Here is a 20,933-nt window from a genome sequence, read left to right as displayed (position 1 = left end):
CACCCTACCCTTCTAATAGCCTGCTCTTCATGATAGTTTGCCTTACAGTTTTCAGACTTGCTTAGCCAGTCCTCACAACAGCATAAGCAAATTCCTTGCAATAAATCTCTCAATATGTATCTCCTCTGGTTCTATTAATTTGGTTGAGCCCTGACTAATATAACCACCTAGCCCAGAGCTAGGCTCTTAAATGGAAGCTATTTATTAATACCCAATTACTATCATTATAAATTAAATACATAATATACGTTCCGAGCTGAGCCTTTGTGTCTGGCTCTGTGCTAAGCTTCAGGAAAACAATGGAGAACAAGACAGGCAGGTAATCTCCCTCAGTACAGACACATTGAGATAACCGACTAGGCCTGAGCTGCCAGACGACACTGGCTGGAGGGACTGACTGGGTGATTTTGCTGCTGCTGGAGACTGGTTCTTCTTGGGCTTGCAGCTGGGTTTCTGAGGCTCTCCTCTAGGCCTGAGTATGGCTGGATGCTGAGACTGGGTGGTAACAGGCCAGCTGTAACACTGTGACTCTGATAAAGACTGGATAACCAGGAACACAGATTGACTGACCAGGACCGCGAGTGAGCACGCCTGTGACTACTGGGCAACCACAACCCTGGCCCCAGCTTCAATGACCTTGATTTCTTGAGACCAAGGGACTATGGCTGGTGCGTTTTGGGAAGGGGATGTAAAATGCACAGTTTAATGACAGTTTTTATCTACAATTTAGGAACAAAAAAAAGAGTAGCTAAGAGTACAAAGAAACGACATTTGATGGGCCGGAACCTGTGGGCAGGGACCATTCTTCCACCACCGAGAGCTCCACCGGGCCGCTTTCTCCGTTGCTCCGGTCCGACTCTGAAGCGAGCGAACTTCCGCTGCGCTTCCGCGGTGCGGGAGCTTGGGGTGTGGCGTGAGCTGGTGAGTGTGGCCTCGTGGCTTCTTTTTCCTTCTCTGCTTTCGTTGTTTCCGTGCGCGGGGCCACCCGTCTTCCCGACCCGGGGACCGTGGAGTACCCTGAAGTAGGCCACCTCGCCGAGGCGGCCGCCTCCCTGTCTGTGGGCCGGGTTGTGGGACGCTGGGGTCTCTGGAGGTCTTTTTCCCTAAGTAACCGTCTTTAGAGATACCGTCCGCCAGGGCTTCCTGGGGCAGACGGGTTAACTTCGCTTTTTTCTTAACTTTAGAGCTTGGGTTCCGGAGACCTTGGCTGCGCCTGACCTGGCTCTGCCCTACCCTATGTGTGACTTCGGGAAAGGTCTTTCCCCGCACCAAGCTGTTGTTTCTTGTTTACAAAATGAAGATCATAGTTTTATTAAATAAATGTTTATCACGTGTCTAATATGTGCTAGGGATACAGTGAACAAAAGGACTCGAATCTCGTAGAAGTGACAGCCCTCCATCAAACAACCGTGAGAAGTGAAATGGAGAAGTCGAGGTACCATGAGTGTATATCACAGGATACCTGACCTAGCCACGGGGTCAGGGGTGTCTTTACTGAGTAGGTGATTATAGAGCTGAGATCCGAAAAACGGTTTGGCAGAGAGGGTAGGGAAGAGCATTCTACTCAGGGGAAGTCTCTTGTTTGCAGGTCTGAAAGAGACCATTGTAGCTGAAACAGAGAGCTTATGGGGAAACTTGGTATGAAAGGAAGCTGGAGAGGTTGCCAGGAGCCAGACCATGAAGGCTTTGTAGTTCAGGCTAAGAATTTCGGTTTTCCAAGAACTGCTTGGGAAGCCATTCAGAGGGTTTTAAGTGTGGGTGTTGACATGATTAGATTGGCATTTTGAAAAGGTCATTCTGGGTGTTGTATGGAAAATAGATTGAAAGGGTCAGCCTACTTTTGGGGTGAGGGATAATGGTAGCTTAGTGGTGGTGAGGGAGTTGGTGGAGAGAAGTGGATGGATTTGATTTTCTTTATTCCAGGGCTATGAGGAACTCACAGGGCTGTAAGTGAGATTGATTGGTATGCTGTAGAGTTCTGTGCATATTCAGTAAACTTTTTCCCAGCATTTCCTCTGCAGCAGGCCATGTGCTGGCTGCTGGAGATACAGAGAATTACAGGCTGGTGGAATAAGAATGAAAGAAATCATCATTATCAAGGAGGAGCACACAGATGCCACAAGGGGAAATGGGTAATTAACTGATCAGCAATTTTCCTAAGTGGGTTATCTGTTCATTCAACAAATATTTATTAAGTGCAGTTTTGTATTCAAGGTATGGGATAGAAAGATGAAGATACAAATTATTTAGAATAGTCACTTTCAAACTTTTTTGACTGTGACCTACAGTGACAAATAAATTTTGTGTCGCAACCAAGTGTACGTGTACACACACACGCACAGAGTTTCAGAAAACAAGTACTTATCCTTACTACTTGTGATGGACTCTAATTTTTTTTTTTTTTTTTTGGTTCAGTTCTTTTCATTAAAAGAAAATGTTGATTGAGACTCTCTAAATTGATTTTGTAACCCATTAATGGATTGTGAGCTGCAGTTTGAAAAATAGGCAGATTTAGAGAGAGTTATTTGTATTGGTTTTTGAATTAAGAAGATAAAATGTGCCCTCAGTGTTTTTGGAAAAGGGTTAGTCTTCTTTCCCCAGTGTTGTGTTTTGTTTGTTTTAAGGGGGAAAAACAGTAAACAGGATTAAACAGGCAGCTTGTTGTTTGTGAAATTTTAGGGTCTTGGTTGTACATTCAGCTAGAATGTAAGTGCCTTGAGGGCAGTGACTGTCTTACTCTGTGGATGTTTCCTCTAGTGTCCAGCAAAGATCTGGCACAATACAAGACTCAGTGAACATTTGTTGAATTGAATAGGTAGGTGTATTGGGACTAGATGGTTAGATAATTGTTTGGTTTAAATTAGCTCATGCTGGAATTTACAGAGGTTTTATCAGCGTGTCCTTATGGGTAGTTCAAAGGTAGGTGAAATAAACATTCTAAGCCCTTTCTGTTGTGAACGTTGATCTTAGGCTGGCCTCGCCACTTGAATCCGTTCTGGGCGAGTAACCCAAAGCTGCTACTGACTGGGCCCTTTGGGAAGATGTTTCACCCCCTGGATTTTAGGGGGTTTTTTACGAGTAAAAGGAGAAGGGGAGTTTGTGGTTGAAAAACTCTCAACTCCTCAAACCTTTTGTGGATTTTAGATGCTGTGCATCCACTTTCAATAGTGTCCTAGCTGTAACCTTTTGTCAATTTCTCAGCCTTCCCAGAGGTTTGTGGAAAACTGGGTATACACTTGATTTAATCAGCCTCCCAACTTTTGTGAGACTCTCCAGCAATAGGTTTTAGGCAGAGTTCTAGTTTAGGACGGACTCTGTTGTGAGAGAGCACTCTGAGTCGATCTTAGGAGTGAGCAGGGAGCAGAACACTGGTCTGGAGGGCAGGCTACCCAGGTTCTAATTGGGATCTTTGTGTGACTGTGAGTATATCACTTCTCTTTAATCTATGTCTTTCTAGCTGTGAAGTGAGTGTTCTTGCTCATTAAACCAAAACACAAAAATCCTCTTCTCTCTGAGCATTGTTTTCTCATCTGTCAAATGGTACTCATGATTCCGGCCTGGGGGATTGTGGTGAGGATTACGGGAGATTATTATGTCAGGGGTCTGCTTCAATATCTGGCACAGAGACTGCTCAGCAAATGTAGCTTTCTTCCCCAAGTTCTATTTAACTCTGATTTCTTTTTTTTTCAGCTGTTCTGGAAGAAAAAGAACAAGGATTCTCCTCTTGAGCATCCACGACCGGCCTCATGGCTGCCATGCAGATGGATCCTGAGCTTGCCAAGCGCCTCTTCTTTGAAGGGGCCACTGTGGTCATCCTGAACATGCCCAAGGGGACAGAGTTTGGCATTGACTACAACTCCTGGGAGGTGGGGCCCAAGTTCCGGGGCGTGAAAATGATCCCGCCAGGCATCCACTTCCTCCACTACAGCTCAGTGGATAAGGCCAATCCCAAGGACGTGGGTCCTCGTATGGGCTTCTTCCTTAGTCTGCAGCAGCGGGGGCTGACAGTCCTGCGTTGGAACACAGTCCAGGAGGAGGTGGATCTGTCTCCAGCCCCGGAGGCTGAGGTGGAGGCCATGAGGGCCAACCTCCAGGAGCTGGACCAGTTCCTAGGACCTTACCCATATGCCACACTCAAGAAGTGGATTTCACTCACCAACTTCATCAGTGAGGCCATGATGGAGAAGCTGCAGCCTGAAAGCCGGCAGATCTGTGCCTTCTCAGATGTGCTGCCTGTGCTCTCCATGAAGCATACCAAGGACCGGGTAGGGCAGAATCTGCCGCAGTGTGGCACAGAGTGCAAGAGCTACCAGGAGGGCCTTGCTCGGCTGCCTGAGATGAAGCCCAGAGCTGGTACAGAGATCCGCTTTTCAGAGCTGCCCACACAGATGTTCCCTGATGGTGCCACACCGGCAGAGATAACCAGGCACAGCATGGACCTGAGCTATGCCTTGGAGACAGTGCTCAGCAAGCAGTTCCCCAGCAGCCCCCAGGATGTGCTTGGTGAGAAGGAGCAAGGCCCTTTGGGTATGGGCTGTGGGATTTTAGGATAGGAGTTATAGAATCTTGGGTTATCTAGTCCAATGGCTCCTAAACCTGGCTAGGCAGCCATGTCCCAGTACACTTGTTAAAGATGCAGGTGCCTAGGTCTAACCCCAGGAGACTTCGATTCAAGAGATCTGGAGTAGGGCTCTAGCTGTCAATCTGTCTGTCTAATAAACAGGCACCCTATGTGAACCTCAGGCAATCCTTTGTTTGGGAACCACTGATGTGGCCCAGGCCATCATTTTACAGATTGAGGACCAGAGAGGGAAAGGATCTGGCCAGCTGAGTGGTCAAACTGAGACCAGAGCCCAGGGCTCCTAGACTGTTTTTAGCCAGACCTGTTTTTTTAGTAGCTTCCCACCTGCTTCCTCAGTTTGCTCCTGACTCTTTAAAGATGTTGTCTCTCCACTGGCTTAGACCTGACAGTGATTTCTTTAAATTGTTATGCTTTTTATTGTTGGGCTTTTTTTTTTCCTTATGAAAAAAATAATATATATTCATCATAGAAGAAAAACAATAACAAAAATCACTCCAAATACCACCACCTAGAAATAACCATTTTAACATTTTGGTGTCTTTACTTTCTATCTTCTTCTATATATGTCTGTGTATTTCATTTCAATCTTTTCTTTATAGCATTTCCTTGTCATTTTTTATTCAGTTATATGTGTTTGTGTGTATATATACTTTTTTACAAAAATAAGATTAAAGTATGTATTTTCCAGTCAGCTTTAAGAGAAACATTTTTCCATGCCACTGGATCAGTAATTCTATTTTAGTGGTTAGTTAGTGTTCCATAGTTTATTGAACCAGTCCTCTGCTGATGGGCCTTTAAGATGTTCCTGTTTTTCCCTATTATAAATATCATCTAAGGAACGTCCTCGGGTGTACTTATGCACACATTTAGGGTTAGAAGTGTTGGAGCAGAGTCTGCATTTCAGCTTTTTTATCCTCTCCAGCAAGTGAGAGCCTGTGGCCATCACCTTTGACAGCTTTGGCCATGGTGATTTAACACAGGTAGTGTAGTGGTTAAAGTGTTTGGCTCCTAACCAAGCGGTCTGTGGTTCAAACCTACCAGCTGCTCTGCTGGAGAAAGATGTGGCAGTCTGCTTCTGTAAAGATTTACAGCCTTGGAAACCTTAAACGGCAGTTCTACTCTGTCCTAAAGGGTTGTTCTGAGTAGGAATCGACGTGACAGCAGTAGGTTTTGTTTTTTTGGTTTTCTTGCAACTGAATGGTTGAAAAATGGCATCTTGTTTTGATGTATATTTCTTAGATTACTAGTGTCAGCCAGCAGTCTTTACATCTTTAACAGCTATTTATATTTTTTCTTTTACAAATTGTCCAGGTAATGTGCATATTTTCCTGCAAAAGGAAGGTTGGTGAGAGATTTGAATATAGGGCCTTTTATATCATTGGCCCAGCTGATAAAAAGGGACAGTTTAGTGGGTACGTCTTAATACATTCCACAGCATTTTTGTTTCATAATAACACTTGAAATTCTGACTTAAAAAATGAATAGAAATCCAGTTTTCTACCTGTTAAACATTTCGGTTCTTCAAAGTATATCTTGTGAAAAGGTCTGTTACAGGGATAAGTTTCAATCTACATGACAGTGCTTTGAAATTATTTCTGATCCGTAATTTAATTTTAGTCTAGGCTAGAAATGCATGAATTTAAATAAATGCCCTAAATTCAGGGAATAAGCTGATACTTAGTTTCACAAACTAACCAGGCAAAGCCAACTGAAGAAGCAAAAGTGCCTCTGTTATACAAAGAAAATTTGATTATATTTTGAAAATATTGATCAAACATCTACAATGTTTAGACCAGGCAGCTGTTCACACAAATCAAGCCTAAGAACAGGGAACTAGCTTTTTTAATTCTCTGGAGGTGACAGAGATTAAACGCAGTGCATTTAAAGAGGTATTTGGTGTTGAGCACATCTCTTTTTTCTGGCTTACATGTATGTATACCACAGAAGCCCTCATTAAATTTACAGGCACCTTTGAAGTCAGGGAGAACAGCTCTGACCACCAACATAGCGACCCCAGGTGCAACAGAACGAAACATTGCCTGGGGCAACCAGAGGACTAGTTGTTGCTTATCCAAGGACAGTGGCTTCCGGATCAGCAGGTTTCTGTTTGATACAGGTGTCTGGTAGAAATATGGGAATAATAACTAATATTTATTGAGTGGTCTGGTGCAAAAGACCTCTTTAAAGTATTAAAAAGCAAAGATGTCAACTTTGAGGACTAAGATGCACCTGACCCAAGACACAGTATTTCGGTTGCCTCATATGCATGCGAAAGCTGGACAGTGAATAAGGAAGACCAAAGAAGAATTGATGCCTTTGAATTATAATGTTGGTGAAGAATAGTGAGTAAAGCATGGACTACCAGAAGAACGAATAAATATGTCTTGGAAGAAGTACAGCCAGAATGCTCCATAGAAGTGAGGATGGCGAGACTTCGTCTCACATACTTTGGACATCTTAGCAGGAGGGACCAGTCCCTGGAGAAGGACATCATGCTTGGTGAAGTAGAGGGTCAGCGAAAAAGGAAGACCCTCAACGAGGTGGATTGACACAGTGGCTGCAACAGTGGGCTCAAACATAGCAATGATTGTAGCACAGCAAGACTGGGCAGTGTTTCGTTCTGTTGTACGTGGGGTTACTATGAGTCGGAATTGACTCCACGGCACCTAACAACAACAGTTGAGTGCTACTGTGTGCCAGGCATTATTCTAAATGCTTTACATGTGCTACACTGATTCATTTAATCTTCACTGCAGCCTTCAAATAAAGAAATTCAGGCATAAACGGATTAAGTAATTTGCCCAAGGTCACACAGTTGCTGAGTATTGGAACTGGGATTTGAACCCAGCAGTCTGGCTCCAGAGCCCATGCTCTTAGTCACCAAGCTACCTAGACATTAAATCATGGAGTCTTGTGATTAAACAAGGAAAAATAATCTGGCTGGCAGGTTAGCTGCTGGAACAAGTACTCATGAATTTTCCTGTTCTGGGAGGCTCTCAAACTCTTTCCACCCAGTAGGGAATCTGTTTTATCTTTCCATTGTTTACGTTGCCACAGCACTAGATGTGTGACCTTGGGCAAGTCCCTTAACCTCATCTCTAAAATGAGGTAAATACCACCTTCCCTGACCACCTCATGGAGCTGGGCTAAGGATTACGTGATGGAATGCAGCATTTCCCTGACCCTGATGCAGACCCTCTGCTTCAGAATCACCCAGGGAGCTTTTTAGAGCTACAGATACTGAGGCTGCATCATCTGTCTTCAGCCAGTCTCGGGATGAGGCTTGGGCAGATTTGTTTTTAGCCAGCTCTCAGTAATTCTCTTAGGCAGCCAGGTTTGGGATCCACTTGTATAATATCGATGGACGCGTTTTGTAAACTTTTAAAATGCCCGGCAAGTATTAAGTATACTTCTTCTCTTGCAGTCTGATTTTACAGAAATCCAAAGCTACAGTTTGGTCTCCTATGGCTTGAATGTACTGCAGTTCAGTAAACATTTATTGAACACTTGCTAGGTGCAAAACCCTGTGCTAGGTTCTGCAGGAGTAACAAGGATAAAAGGCTACCGGTTGCTGAGGTCCAGTGGAATTGATGGCCTTGTGAACAGCATGAGGTAGATACATGTGCTATGGTGACCTCAATGTAGAATCAGCTGGTCCTCCTCTCCCCCAGAATCATTTCTCCTCTCTGTGCCTTTCAGGTGAACTCCAGTTTGCTTTCGTATGTTTCCTGCTGGGGAATGTGTACGAGGCATTTGAGCACTGGAAGCAGCTCCTAAACCTCCTGTGCCGGTCAGAAGAAGCCATGGTGAAGCACCATACCCTCTACATCAACCTCATCTCCATCCTGTACCACCAGCTTGGCGAGATCCCCCCTGACTTCTTTGTGGACATTGTCTCCCAGAACAACTTCCTCACCAGCACCTTGCAGGTACTGGCACCCAGGAGGGTCAGAATTAAGGCAGGGGTATGTGGAAGGACCCTCAGGAGGGTTACTTTTTGTTTCTGCTGTTCTTCTAAGACCCAGAGGTTTCCTAATTTTAATTTCCTAATCTTGGGATGTTTCCTGTTCTATCTGCCTGCTTCATTGTAGGCTCCTTGATGTTAGAGACTCTGTGTACCACCCTCTCCCCACCCTACCCCCAGAGTGCCTAGCACTGGAGTACTTGGGATTTGAATCACCTCCACCCCTTTGAGTTACTCCCTCGAAACAGTTTTTGCTTTTGTTTTTTTACCCTGTAGCCGCAGGTTGCAGCAACCCAGTAGGGCAGAGTTTTGAAGCTTGTTATTCCCAGTGAAACATCTGCAGCTCCTTAGATCTCATTTAAATGTTAAAGTAACTTTGATTTCCTGTTCAAACAAAATGTGCCAGTTTCTGCAGAGATTCTCTGACAGAAAAAGTGAAATTTGCTTTTAACTTGGCAATTAAATTTTCATTATGAGTAGTAATTAGGGAAGAAGCTTCAAACAATTTACAGTCTTCATCCTGTGCTATTTCCTCCTTTTGCAAACAGATTAGCCTCCCTTATGTACTTGGGGCAGCCTCTGCCACTCACATTTTGTAACTTTCTCAAGTATAGAAGAGGCAGAAGCTGCAAGCTGTCAGTTTCCATACTGTCTCACCCTGTGTGAGGTCCCTATGAGGCCTGGTCCACACAAGGTGGCTCTTCATTAACCTCCCACTCCTACCCAGGCTAAGGGAAGGAACGAACACGCACGAAGTGCCTGTTGGATGTTAGGCACTGTGTTTATCACATTACGTGAGTTCCCTCATTTCGTCTCTTTGGAACTCTGTAAGGCAGGGAGGATTATTTCCATTTTACAAATGAGAAAATTGAGACTCAGAAAGGTTAACTCATTTACTTATGGTCACACAGCTGTTAAGTGGCAGAGTCAGAGTTTGTACCCAGGCCTGAGTCTTGGTTTAATGCCTGTGCTTATGTCCTTATGTACTGAATGCCATGTGGGTCCCCCCCTCCAAGAGCATTCTTGATTGACCTTAGTGGAGACACCATCAGGGGCCTGTCTTCTTAGAGGTTCCGGATGCTTCTAAAACCAGCTTACTGTTGGCAGAGTCCCTGTAAGTAGGCAGCTGACTTAAAGCTCTGGCAGTTAGTAGACTGGTGCAGACCAGGGGGATGAGTCAGTCAAGCTGATGGCTTGAGCCTGGTGTATTCCACTTCAGAAGAGTTATAAAACTCGTTTTATTGGTTTTCGCTATAACAGAGAAATTAAATCCCTTTGTCCGTCCTCTAAGGGGAAATCTTCCCCCAAAGTTACTGGGTTGTGGGTTGTAGAACCCTACGGAGGCTGCAGCCCCTGGGGAAGATGTGCTGCCCCCCTGACGTAGTTCATGCTTTTGCACCAACATGGGAGCCCGTGGCTGTAAAAATGGTGCGGCAGGGCCATCCTACCTCCTCTAACTTCACAAGGAGGAAAGAGAATCAAGATCAATAGCCTAAGGCTGATTCCTGTGAGGTGGTGGTCAGACATGCCTCTACCCTCCAACCTTTTAACCAATTCCCTCCCACGGCACTCTATTTCTCTGCTGAGTTTGATAATTCATTGCAGTGGCCACACAGAACTCACAGACAATACTCAACGATTATGGGGTTAACTAGGGAAGTAGCAGGTTACAATTCAGGTTCAAGGATGCTTAGGATACAGTTCTTCAATCAGGACAGCCTCTTCTCAGCCCATAGGCACCCCTCTCTCTGGCCCCTTGGCCTCTGCCCTGCTCGGGCAAGTGTTACAAAGCTCTTTTAGCTCTGCTGATAAGTGCCCGGTGGCATCCCACTTAACCAGTAAGCTGCGGCCAAAGGTGCTCAGCTGTAGCTCCTTGAGTCAGCAAACCAGGCTCCACCAAGTGCCCAGAGGTACCCTATTCTGCCAGCAAGGCTTCTGCCCAAAGGCACTCAGCTTTCTTCCTCCATCAGTCGGGAAGCCCACCACGCTGTCTCTTGCTGGTCTCCTGCCTCTGCTGCTGCTGTTTCTTTGTCCCACTTCTTGCCGTCTTCAGTGTTGCAGCTCTCTCTCTCAGTCTCCTGGTTCCGGGAGCTTCTCCATGCAGGGATCCCGAGTTCAAAGGATGCAACCCACTTCTGGCTCTTCTTTCTTGGTGGTGGTGAGATCCTCCCTTTCTGCCTCTGGGATGGCTCATTTTAAGCCTAGCAGGATGGCAGAACTGACCAATCCCCTTGTTAGGTTCCATATACCTTATTTGCACCCTACAAGGGTGCCATGCACCTTATTTACATTATTAGCAAGCTAGCCAGTCCCCTTGGTGTGCTACAAGCACCTCATTTGCATAGTCTCACCCAGTCATTTGGTGGGAGTTATTGAGCCATATTAAGTAGTTCACTGCACCGCACTGGCTGTCCCATCCATTGTCAACACATCAGACATCTGAGCTCTGACTGCCAAGGCTTTGTTGCCAGCAATGATTTTCCAAGCAGAAAGGTCCCAGCTGGATTCCTAGATGCCCAGGTGGGGTGTGCAAAGCTGATGGTTGGAAAAATTCTGTCTTTGAACTTTCTACCAAGGTAATTTGATGTCGTCGTATGGAAAAATCCAGAAAAAGTGCATTTAAAAAAAATATATCAACATGTGTTTGAACCTCCTTTATATACAACATACTGCGGAAAGTGTTAAGGAATACGTTTATCAGTCAGCCAGGGTTCCTGCTGTCGAGGGATTTGTTCATTGATTTAGCAGGTATTTACTGAGCATCTGTTGTATACAAGGCTCTGTTCTAGGACTCGGAATATAGTTGTGAACAAGACAGAGTCCCTGGCTTAGAGCTCATATTTGGATGGGAAAGTAAACAAATTAATCTAATAATGCCAGATTGTGAATAGTGTTTTAGAAGGCATTATTTTTACCAGTTCTGATACCAACCTTTTTACCAATTCCCTGCCATGGCACTCTCTACCCTTAGAACCATTTCCCTGGCCTAGGCCTTTTAGTCTCATCTAGGCTACATCCAAGTGTATCAGCCTTATAACTGTCTCTTAGCCTCCATGCTTAACCCTGTCACTCCCTCCACCTCCCACACTGCCGCCTGCGGGGCTACTCTAGATGCAGTTCTGACCCTCTTTCTCTGGGGATTTTCGGTGGCTTCTCATTGCCTAGAAAATTAACATTCCAAACATAGGTTACAAGGCCCATTCTGATCTGCCTCCTGTCTGGTTCTTCAGCTTCTCCTTTCTCTTCCCATTTTCCTTCACCAACTCCAGTGACAGTGGCCTCCTTGCAAGTTCCCAGATGTGCCATGCTGTTTCATGCTTTCTTGAATGAACCTAATTTTCCCTCTACCTGGTATGTACTTACTCATCCTACAAGATGCTCTCAAGGCACCACTGTCTGTGAAGCCATCCCTAATCTCTCTCTCCTTCCCATCCTAGTAGCCTACCTTGTAGTTACCACTGTTACATTGCATGGATTGTGCTTGCCGAAATTAAAATATTGTCTGTCGACTCCATCACTGAGCCATGCGCTCCTTTAAACAAGATCTATTTTTTGTTCACCTGGTTATTTTCAGCACCTAGTACAAGGCCTGACATGTATCTCAGTTTGTGTTATTGTGTGCTTTTAGATGGATGGAGCACATAATTCCTGTGGCAGAGTAAATGGATGGCCCTAATCTGATAGGTATAAATAGCGAAGTCTGATCAAAAGGCATTAGGAGCACCAAAGAGGGAGTGTTTCATTCTGACTGGGGTTGAGATTTGAGGGGATAGAGGGTCAGCAGTGGCTTTATATGAAGGGGGCACTTGACCCATGAGCTTGAGAGATGACTGAGATTTTAACAGGCATAATGTGGAAAAGGATGTTACAAAACTTTTTTTTCTAATGGAGAGTCACATCGATCCCATCTTGGCAGTGAAAATCCAATGCCACGTACGGAGGCACTCACTCAGAGTGTTTGTGAGTGAATGAATCAGCCCATAAAAGCCTTCCTCAGCCAGCTGCCTGCTCTCCCCGCAGGTAGTCAAGTAAGTGGAATTGGCTTGCTTTCTTACTTAGGAGCTTAAATGGCTAGTCACTCATGGAGAAGGACTGATGTTTGTATGTGTAAGCACTTAAAGACAGCCGCATTAATGGCCACTGCCATTAATTTTTTTCAGTTTTCTCATGTGAACCCCCTTTGAACAGATGCCACTGGTTTTTACAAATCCCTTGGATTTACCTCGAATAAAAATTATTTGTTTTACAAAAATAGATAGTTTTTTTTTTTTTCCTAAAGCAACTTAAGTCACCATAATTTGTTTAAAACCACTGAAAGGATAATCTGAATTTATTAGTATGTTAGGAAATGAGTTATGTACAAAATAAGGATTCTTATTGCTGAGTGAATGTAGCATTTAGACATATAATCACAGAACTTTTTTTTTTTTTTTTTTTAGATATTTCTGTCACGGTAGGCCATGTATGATTTCCAGCTTCATTTCTTGCCAATATTCTAAATGCTAGTGTCTATCTTTCAGTCGTGAGGGAAAGCATTGACTCTGACAATGATCTCTATGGTATTTATAATATAACATCAGCCATGATAAATTTCACCTACTTATTGCTACACCTCTTGCCATCTGCTGTCACTTTTGTGCACTTGCTATATATTATCTCATTTAGTCCTCACAACAATGCTAGAAGTTAGGTATATAATCCCAGTTTACAGATGAGGATCAGGATCAGAGTGGTCACATAATTTTGCCCAAGATCGCAGAGCTGGTGGGTGTCAAGGCTGAGCTTTGAAGTATAAAGCCTGTGGTGGGCTACCATATGATTAGAGCCTGGGCGAAACTTTCCAAATTCTTTAAACCAGCCTCAGAAGAGATTATTCCTAGCGCTTTTCACCTTCTTGGTCATCACTGTGAAGTGATAGTCTTGTTTCTAACACCATTTCTTCTTCTGCAAGGAGAAATGAAATGTCCTACCTCTGGTTAGTGTCATTCTAAGTTGATAATCATTTGGGAATTGAAAAACTAGGAAATTTCATCTCGCTGGTCTAGTCAAAAAAAAAAAAAAAAGGATAAAATAGTGACTCAGCTATCTACCTTGATATTTTACATTTCTCAAGATGACCTGACTGAACTCAATTTATTTGAGTTAAAAAAGCTTTCACATTTATGATTAATCTTCAGTTTTATAATACACAGACTCAGTGGTTAAAGTATTAATAATTTTTTTTTTACTTGAAGAAAAACACTCAATGGGTGTGCTTTTTGTTTTAGACAAGTGCAGTTGTTTGCAAAATGTTATCTTACTTCAAAAATATTATTAAAATATCCAGTATTAATCCGCTGATATAATGATAATTCATTTCTCAGTATTAAAAAGTGTTAACTTGATTTTACTTTAGTAAATAAAATAACCAGATCATTATTAAGTTTTCTGAAGAAGGTATAACATTAATCTGAAAGCAAGAGAATCAAAGTAAGTTATTGCTTGAAATCTAGGTACTGTCTAAACAGCTTCTTTTCAGAATTGTGAAGAATTTTTTAAGATACCAAATTTGTAAAACTACAGGGTAGAAAATAGATCAGTAGATGCCAGGGGTAGGGTTTGACTAACTAAGGGGCAACATAAGGGAATTTTTTGGGGTGATGGAACTAATCAGTATCCTGATCGTGGTAATGGTTTCACACATTCTTAAAATTCATAGAACTGTATACCAAAAAAAATCTAGTATCGGATATATACGTATATATATCTTGGATTATTAGTGGTGGTTGCATGGGTATGTATGTTTGTCAAAATGAATTGAACACTTGTAATGAGCAAATTTAATTGTATGTAAATTATACCTCACTAAAGTTGATTTTTTTTAAAAAAGTCAACCCGGAGTCCCTGAGGCCTGCAGCAGGGACAGTTCCAGAAGCACCTGGCCTCTAAGCCCTCGGCCCCCCACAGGCCAATGCTGGAAAATAAGTAACTAGAATGTATTAAGTCTATGTCAAGATAAAAAGAAGGTTCTCTTGATAGGGAAAAGGATACTGAATTAAGATTTCCCTACTTGGACTGAGTCTCACTCGGCTTTTGTGACTGTCTAGTATGGCACACCCAGCGTCCTCAGCTGTACAGTCAGATTAATGTCCTGTCCTTCCAGCCACCAGGTTTGTAGTAAAGATTAAATCAGCAAGTGCTCTAAAAAAGGATAAAGCATTTTTCAAATGAGAAGCCTTGTTTTTTAGACAGAGGCTTCTGTTGAACCTGCCCCTAGTTAGTTTTACTACCAGGCAGTGTTTGAGAGGTGGGGTGGAGAGGATGGATGATGAGTGTAAGCCCAGCTTGTTCCAGCCTCCCACTGCTGGCCATTGCCAAATACAGGTTGGTCCTTCTGTCTCGTTCATATCTACTTAGTGAGCATCGTATGGCCCCTAACTCTGTGCCAGACCATGGGCGATATGCTGTGTGGGATACATTGATAATCAAGATGCTTTCCCTGCTTGCCGATCACTGTGATGCAAGCACAGTGTAATAAATGCCACAAGAGGGGCTCAGGCACAGTGCTGGGATATGCAGAGGTTGGAGCAGTTCATTTCAGCTTGGGCTTTTATAAGAGGCATGTCACAGGAGGCGGCTTGTGAGCTGGTGACAATTTCAGGGGCCTGGTAAATAAGTCCCTTATTCTGCCTAGCACCGTCACATAGTTATTGAACAACTACTTTGTGCCAGGCACTGTGCAAAAGTGAACCAAAAGTGAATTTTCATAGAATCTGTGGTCTTCATTCTTTCATTCATTAAACATCTGATAGGTGCGTTTTTACCCGTCAGACTGTGCCAGGAGCGTGGAATGCAGGTATGATAAAGAATCACTGCTTTAGAGTTGATCCTTGTCTTTTGGGAGAGATCAGTGATAAATGGACTGTTTGTGAGATTGAGGCTATGATTGAGGTAATCCTGGGTGCTGAGGGAGCACAGAGGAGCACCTGTTCTACTTAGTTACCTAGGTGAAGGAGGAGAAAGCAGAGGGTGGAAGGGTCTTATAAGCAGAGGGAAAAGCATGTGGGCATAGAGACACTGAAGGAAGCAGTAGAGCATGTTTGGGTCACTATTCAACATGGCTGGAGAGGAAGGACTGTGTAGAGCGTAGTATAACTTACTGTGTAAAGAGGGAAACAGGAAGACACCTGTGGTAAGTCAGCCCACTAAGGCCTCTGGGGACAGACCCATGGGTGTGCAGGGCCTCAATAGCTAATGCTGTTTGAAACCGAGGCTTCTCTGCTTCCCATAACAGGCCCCTCCCCTGAGTTACAGCTGTGCTGCAAATTCAGCACTCCTGGGCAGCTGCCTACAGACAGGCCACTGGCTCTCCCTACTGACTTTCTGCCACCGAGGTCACAGAGCCCCTCTAATTAGTTGTTGATCTGACATTTTGTTACGGCTGTGCCTCTTGCTCCTGTATTTAGTCACTTCCCAAGTTAATGAAGCCAAATTCTGTACCTCCCCCACTGTCACTTCTGCCCCAGCTACCACTCCAACAAAATGACTTCAAACAAAGACCACGGAGAATAAGCCTTACTCCTCCTGCTAACAGAAAGATATTGAAGAAGAGGGTGACAGGGGTGTTGTCCTTGGAATGAGCCTCAGAGTGAGCCTGTTGCTCTTGCCAGGTCAGGTCTCTTAGAGTCCAGAATCATTCCATGGTGGACTGAGGGCCGGCCGTGGCGTGAGGATGATGTGTATCAAAGAGCTGCTTCCTTTCTGCTCCTGTGTCGGTGGAGTGGTCCTTGGTAACAGATGGGAAGTCTGAGAAAAACCATACTTCCTTTCTGCATAGTTTTGATCCAGTCATTTAATTCCTCTCAGTCCCAGTTCCTTAAAAATAGAAATTCTAAGTGTATCTTCCCAGGGCTGTGTGTGGATCCAGTGGGATACTCTGAGAAACTGCTTTGAAAACAGTAAAATAGTATAAGGAGTAGTGGGTTTATTGTTATTTTTTAGAGGGTTAGAGAAGAAGTGGAAGACCCTCAATGAGATGGATTGACACAGTGGTTGCAGCAGTGGGCTCAAGCATAAAAACTATTGTTTGGATGGTGCAGGACCAGGCAGTGTTTTGTTCTGTTGTACATAAGGTCGCTATGAGTCAGAACTGACTCGACGGCACCTAACAACAACAGGATCCAGGACAAGCTGGAATGGGGGTTTCAGATGTAGAGAAAATTGCTATTATTGCCCCCCTGCCTATGTTTGTATTAGAGGAAACTGAATTAAAAAGAACATTGAAGGCGATTTTTAAGGGGAAGAGAGGCCTCATACTGGCAGTCTGTGGCCCATTTCAAAGATTAGAGCAGCAATTCAGCCTCGTTGGCTTGGGGCCTGGGACTTTATGGGTTCCAGGGACTTATAAGCCCTAAGGCTTTCTTAGTACCAGCTGGTGTAGCTACTGCCTCTTCCTCTGAGTTACTGCCTGGGTACCCTGGTAGATCCCCAGGGAGCAGGACCAGGGTGGTAGCCCCCATTGACCTTACTCTCAGTGGGGACATCTCTGCCCAGGACGGTAATTTTCCATTCTAGTCCTGCCCCAGCTTCTCAGCTGGGTTTGGACTTTTTTTCTTGGTTTGGGGGGAGCACAGCAGGTGTCCTGGGCCCATGCCAGCAGCAGCTGGTCCGCCCGCCCAGCGAGCTGAACACCATGAGGAAATTTCCACAGCCTTCTTGGCCCCCTCTGTGTTCTCAGGAGTGACTTATCCTCTGTTCTCTGTAGGTTTTCTTTTCCTCAGCCTGCAGTGTTGCCGTGGATGCCACCCTGAGGCAGAAAGCTGAAAAGTTCCAAGCTCACTTGACCAAGAAGTTCCGGTGGGACTTTGATGCGGAGCCTGAGGACTGTGCCCCAGTGGTGGTGGAGCTCCCTGAGGGTATCGAAACTGGCTAACTCTGGAAACGCTCTCAGCCACTTCCCACATGGCTGCAGTCCTGGCCTGTCCACTCACCCCTTCCTATCCTGGGACCTGCCAGGGCAGGGATCCCACCAGGATCTAGTAACATGGAGCCAGAGTTCCCTCCTTCACCAGTAAATAAGTTCCTTTGTGCAAAAGAGGCTGTACTCATCCTGAAGGCACATTTGTGGCTTCCTCATCAGCCTGGCATTGGTGCTAACCTGACTGAACTTCCTTCTGAATGAGAAGAAATTGAACCAAAAGCCCAAGAGAACTGATTACTTATTCCATAGGATGGTTAGAAAGCAGGAAACCCCAGACTGCCCACGGGGTCTGAACTGTCATTTGGTGACTTTTAAGTTAAACAGAGGGTAATGAGGAGATGAGCCAGAATTTCTGCCTGCCCCTTGTTGAATGAGGGTATATCACAGAAAACTTGGGCATGTCACCCCTCAGGAGCCCCAGACTGGGGAGACGGTAACACAGAAGAAGTTGGATTGAATCTGACAAGTGGTCAGCTCCAGCTTTCTCCAACTGAATCCCGTTCTCTGGTCCAGAGACCCCAGTGGGTAATCTCCCAAGATTAGTGTGGTATCTGGCCTCAGGGGCCTTGCTGGTGCCACATGCCTCCCATCTATTCAATTCTGAGGCCTCGGACCCCAAAGTGGGACTTGGCAAACCTCCCATGTATCCCTCTTCCTCAGCAGAGCCACCACAACTGTTTCTGATAACCTGTAGATTCAACAGCAAAAAGAAAGGTTCTTGCTCTGGGCAGGCTTGAGGCCTTTTTGAAGTTTTGTGTCTTGTCTTCAGCACTCTGGAGATGAGTTGGTCAGCCTAAATCTTCCCAGTCCTGCTGTGGAACTGCCAGCCGTTGGAGTGATCTATGTGCCCAGTTTCCTGCGAGTCCCGAGGGCCTGCACATCATGCTGTGTGGGCACAGTTGTGTCTCTTGACAGGCACACTAGCCCTGCCACTCTGACCTCAAACCGCTGTGCTATGGATCTGAGTCCCCATGCTATTCTTTCCCAAGACTGGGGCTCACACCAGATTTTTGAATGAGAATCCCTGCTGGTTGAGACTTTCGGTTCCACTTGTTTCCTTGGCAATGTTTTTTTCCAAGGGCATGATGTACATTAAAGTATTTGAGTTGAGACAAAATCCCCTGTGTGAGTCTCTCTTGCAGTCAATCTGCCCGATTCCCAGAGCAGCCAGGCCACTGTCCATAGATGCACATCTCCCTACTGTGTGCCCAGTACCCTGCCCGGTGCAGCCCAGCAGTCCCAAGGAGGCCAGCAGCCAGCACTGCCTCATGTTACCCACAGACAGCTGAGGCAGGGAGCACCGGAAAGAAGGAATGAGGTCCTGTGTCTTCATAATAACCTGCAGTTTCACCGTGTGTGAATTTGCTATTCTTCCCCAAAGTCCACTGATCGAAACTACCTGGGGAGTTTGTTAAAGTGCAGATCCCAGAGGAATGAAGTGCTGATACACGCTATAACATGGATGAACCTTAAAACATTCTGCTAAGTAAGAGAAGCCAGACACAGAAGGCCAGCTACTGTATGAGTCCACTTATATGAAATGTGCAGAATAGGCAACTCCATAGAGAGAAAGCAGATTAGTGGTTACTAGGGGAAGGGGACTGTGAAATGCAGAGTGACTGCTAATGGGTATGGGGTTTCTTTTTGGGGTAATGAAAATGTTCTGGAATCAGATAGTGGTGATGGTTGTACAACCTTGTGAATGCACTAAAAACCACTGATGTGTACACTTTAAAGTGAATTTTATGGAATTATGTCTCAAGAATTTTTAAAAGTGCAGATTCCCAAGTCCCACCCTACAGGGATTTAGAGGTGAATCTGAATGGGGCCTGGGTTCTGAAGCACACTAAATTTTGAGAAACATTACCTAGAAGTAACAGTATTGCAAGTAGTACCCAGGGCCGCATTGGGACAGAATTTGTCTCCCCCTGGCATTTTCAGGATAGCACCTGGAAGTTGATCATGTGACCTTGTTCCCCAGAGTTGTCAGTCTTCCTGTGTCTACATGGACACCCCCCACCCACACACACACTTAAACCAGTGAGGTTAAAGAAAGGTACTATTTACTAAGTGCTGTTACTTCACTTAATCCTCCCAACAACCATGTGTGGTAAGTACTATTGTCCCCATTTTTCTGATGAGAAGATGGGCTCAGAGAGCTTAAATCATTTTGCAAAGGTCACACAGCTGGCAAGTATTGAGAACAAGACTCAAGCGCAAGTTTATTATTGTCCATGGCCCACTCTCGGCCACTGAATTCCACTACTAAGATTTACTCCAGCCCTGCCCTTGCCTGTCCAGGGCAGCCTTTCCCTCCACCCTGCTCCTCCAGATCCTCTCTTGGCCCTGCTGGCAACCTGCTGTGTGGTCTTGGGCAATCTACTTAAGTTCTTTGGGCCTCAGTCTCCTAGTTGACTTGGATTCAGATTTTCTGACATAGATTCTCCAGGCTCTTCCAGGTACTTAGAAGTGGATGTTTGTGCTATTTTAAATTTTTTTCAAAAGAGAAAATGCACATTTACACAGGATAATATGGCTGGGCTGACAAAACAAACAATAGGTCTCTTGTTTGGGGCTGGAGTAATATCGTCTCCCGGTCTTCTACTTGTTGCAGCTGGCAGCCCTCTGCGTGTCTTTGATGAATAAAAAATGTGAAAACAAATTAATTATTACTTAATACTTGCAGTATTTTTGGAAGGCAAGAGCCTTCCAAACTGAGAACCAGTGGCATTGCTGATCTCTAAGCTCTCTTCCAGTTCTAACACATGTAAAAGTGAAGCGATTGAAAGGACCTGGCCTAGTTTTATAACCCCTCAAATGTAGGCCTCCCAGGGTCTGACTCTTATGTGCAAGGATGGCTTATCCTATTAACAAAATCAGCAGAGGTAGCGACTTTCCAACCCCTTCTTCTGTCCCTGTGACAAACCCTCACTGCTCCGGGCCTCCCTCCGTCTAATTTCTCACCACTTGAGCAGTGGAGGAGTTCCCTGTGATTGATTGCCTCTTACCACCGGTAATTATTTTCCCAACACCACCCCCTTGTAAATATTATTTAATATTCCAATGGCACTGTGACATGTTGGTCTCTCCAGCTAATCAGACTTTGACTTGACCGGGAAGCCATCCCCTGCTGAAACGGGGGCTGAAAATGCAGAATGAATGAAGCGGACAAAGCTAGCACTGAGTCACAGCTGCTAGACTGAAGGCAGAACAGAGGGGGACCACTCACCTGGACTCACTGGCCATCCTGTGAGGCTGTGTCGTCCTGCGATTCTGCAGAGCCTCTTTTTGCTTCGTCCCCTGCAGATCAGGGTGCTTCCTCACCTTAGAGTTCATGGTATCTGGTGCAGGCAGGGTTTGTTTCCTTCTGTCTCTGGAGTGTCCAAAGTCTCCTGTGCTGCCCATTTTCTCTCCCTAACCCTGGGCTC

General features: G+C 44.9%; 1 protein-coding gene across 3 annotated transcripts; it reads left to right on the top strand.

Moving 5' to 3' along the window:
- The first annotated feature begins 902 nt into the window (after nt 1-902).
- On the top strand, nt 903-17,695 carry AAR2 (AAR2 splicing factor). Of its 3 annotated transcripts, XM_023724943.1 has the most exons (5): nt 909-921; nt 1,185-2,132; nt 3,691-4,503; nt 8,282-8,511; nt 17,290-17,695. In XM_023724943.1, exons 3-5 carry the CDS (start codon nt 3,747-3,749, stop codon nt 17,455-17,457), a joined length of 1,155 nt encoding a protein of 384 aa, XP_023580711.1. In that variant the 5' UTR covers nt 909-921; nt 1,185-2,132; nt 3,691-3,746; the 3' UTR covers nt 17,458-17,695. The 3 variants fall into 3 exon arrangements, with proteins under 3 accessions (XP_023580722.1, XP_023580711.1, XP_004370440.1); XM_023724954.1 differs by lacking the exon at nt 1,185-2,132 and having other exon boundaries at nt 903-921; XM_004370383.2 differs by having other exon boundaries at nt 910-1,498.
- The last annotated feature ends 3,238 nt before the right edge of the window (nt 17,696-20,933 follow it).

The sequence above is a fragment of the Trichechus manatus genome, unplaced genomic scaffold, assembly GCF_000243295.1.
Source record: "Trichechus manatus latirostris isolate Lorelei unplaced genomic scaffold, TriManLat1.0 scaffold00008, whole genome shotgun sequence".
In the NCBI taxonomy this organism is placed as follows: Eukaryota; Metazoa; Chordata; class Mammalia; order Sirenia; family Trichechidae; genus Trichechus; species Trichechus manatus.
The sequence above is the reverse complement of the archived record's forward strand: the minus strand, read 5'-3'. Positions and strand labels throughout refer to the sequence as shown.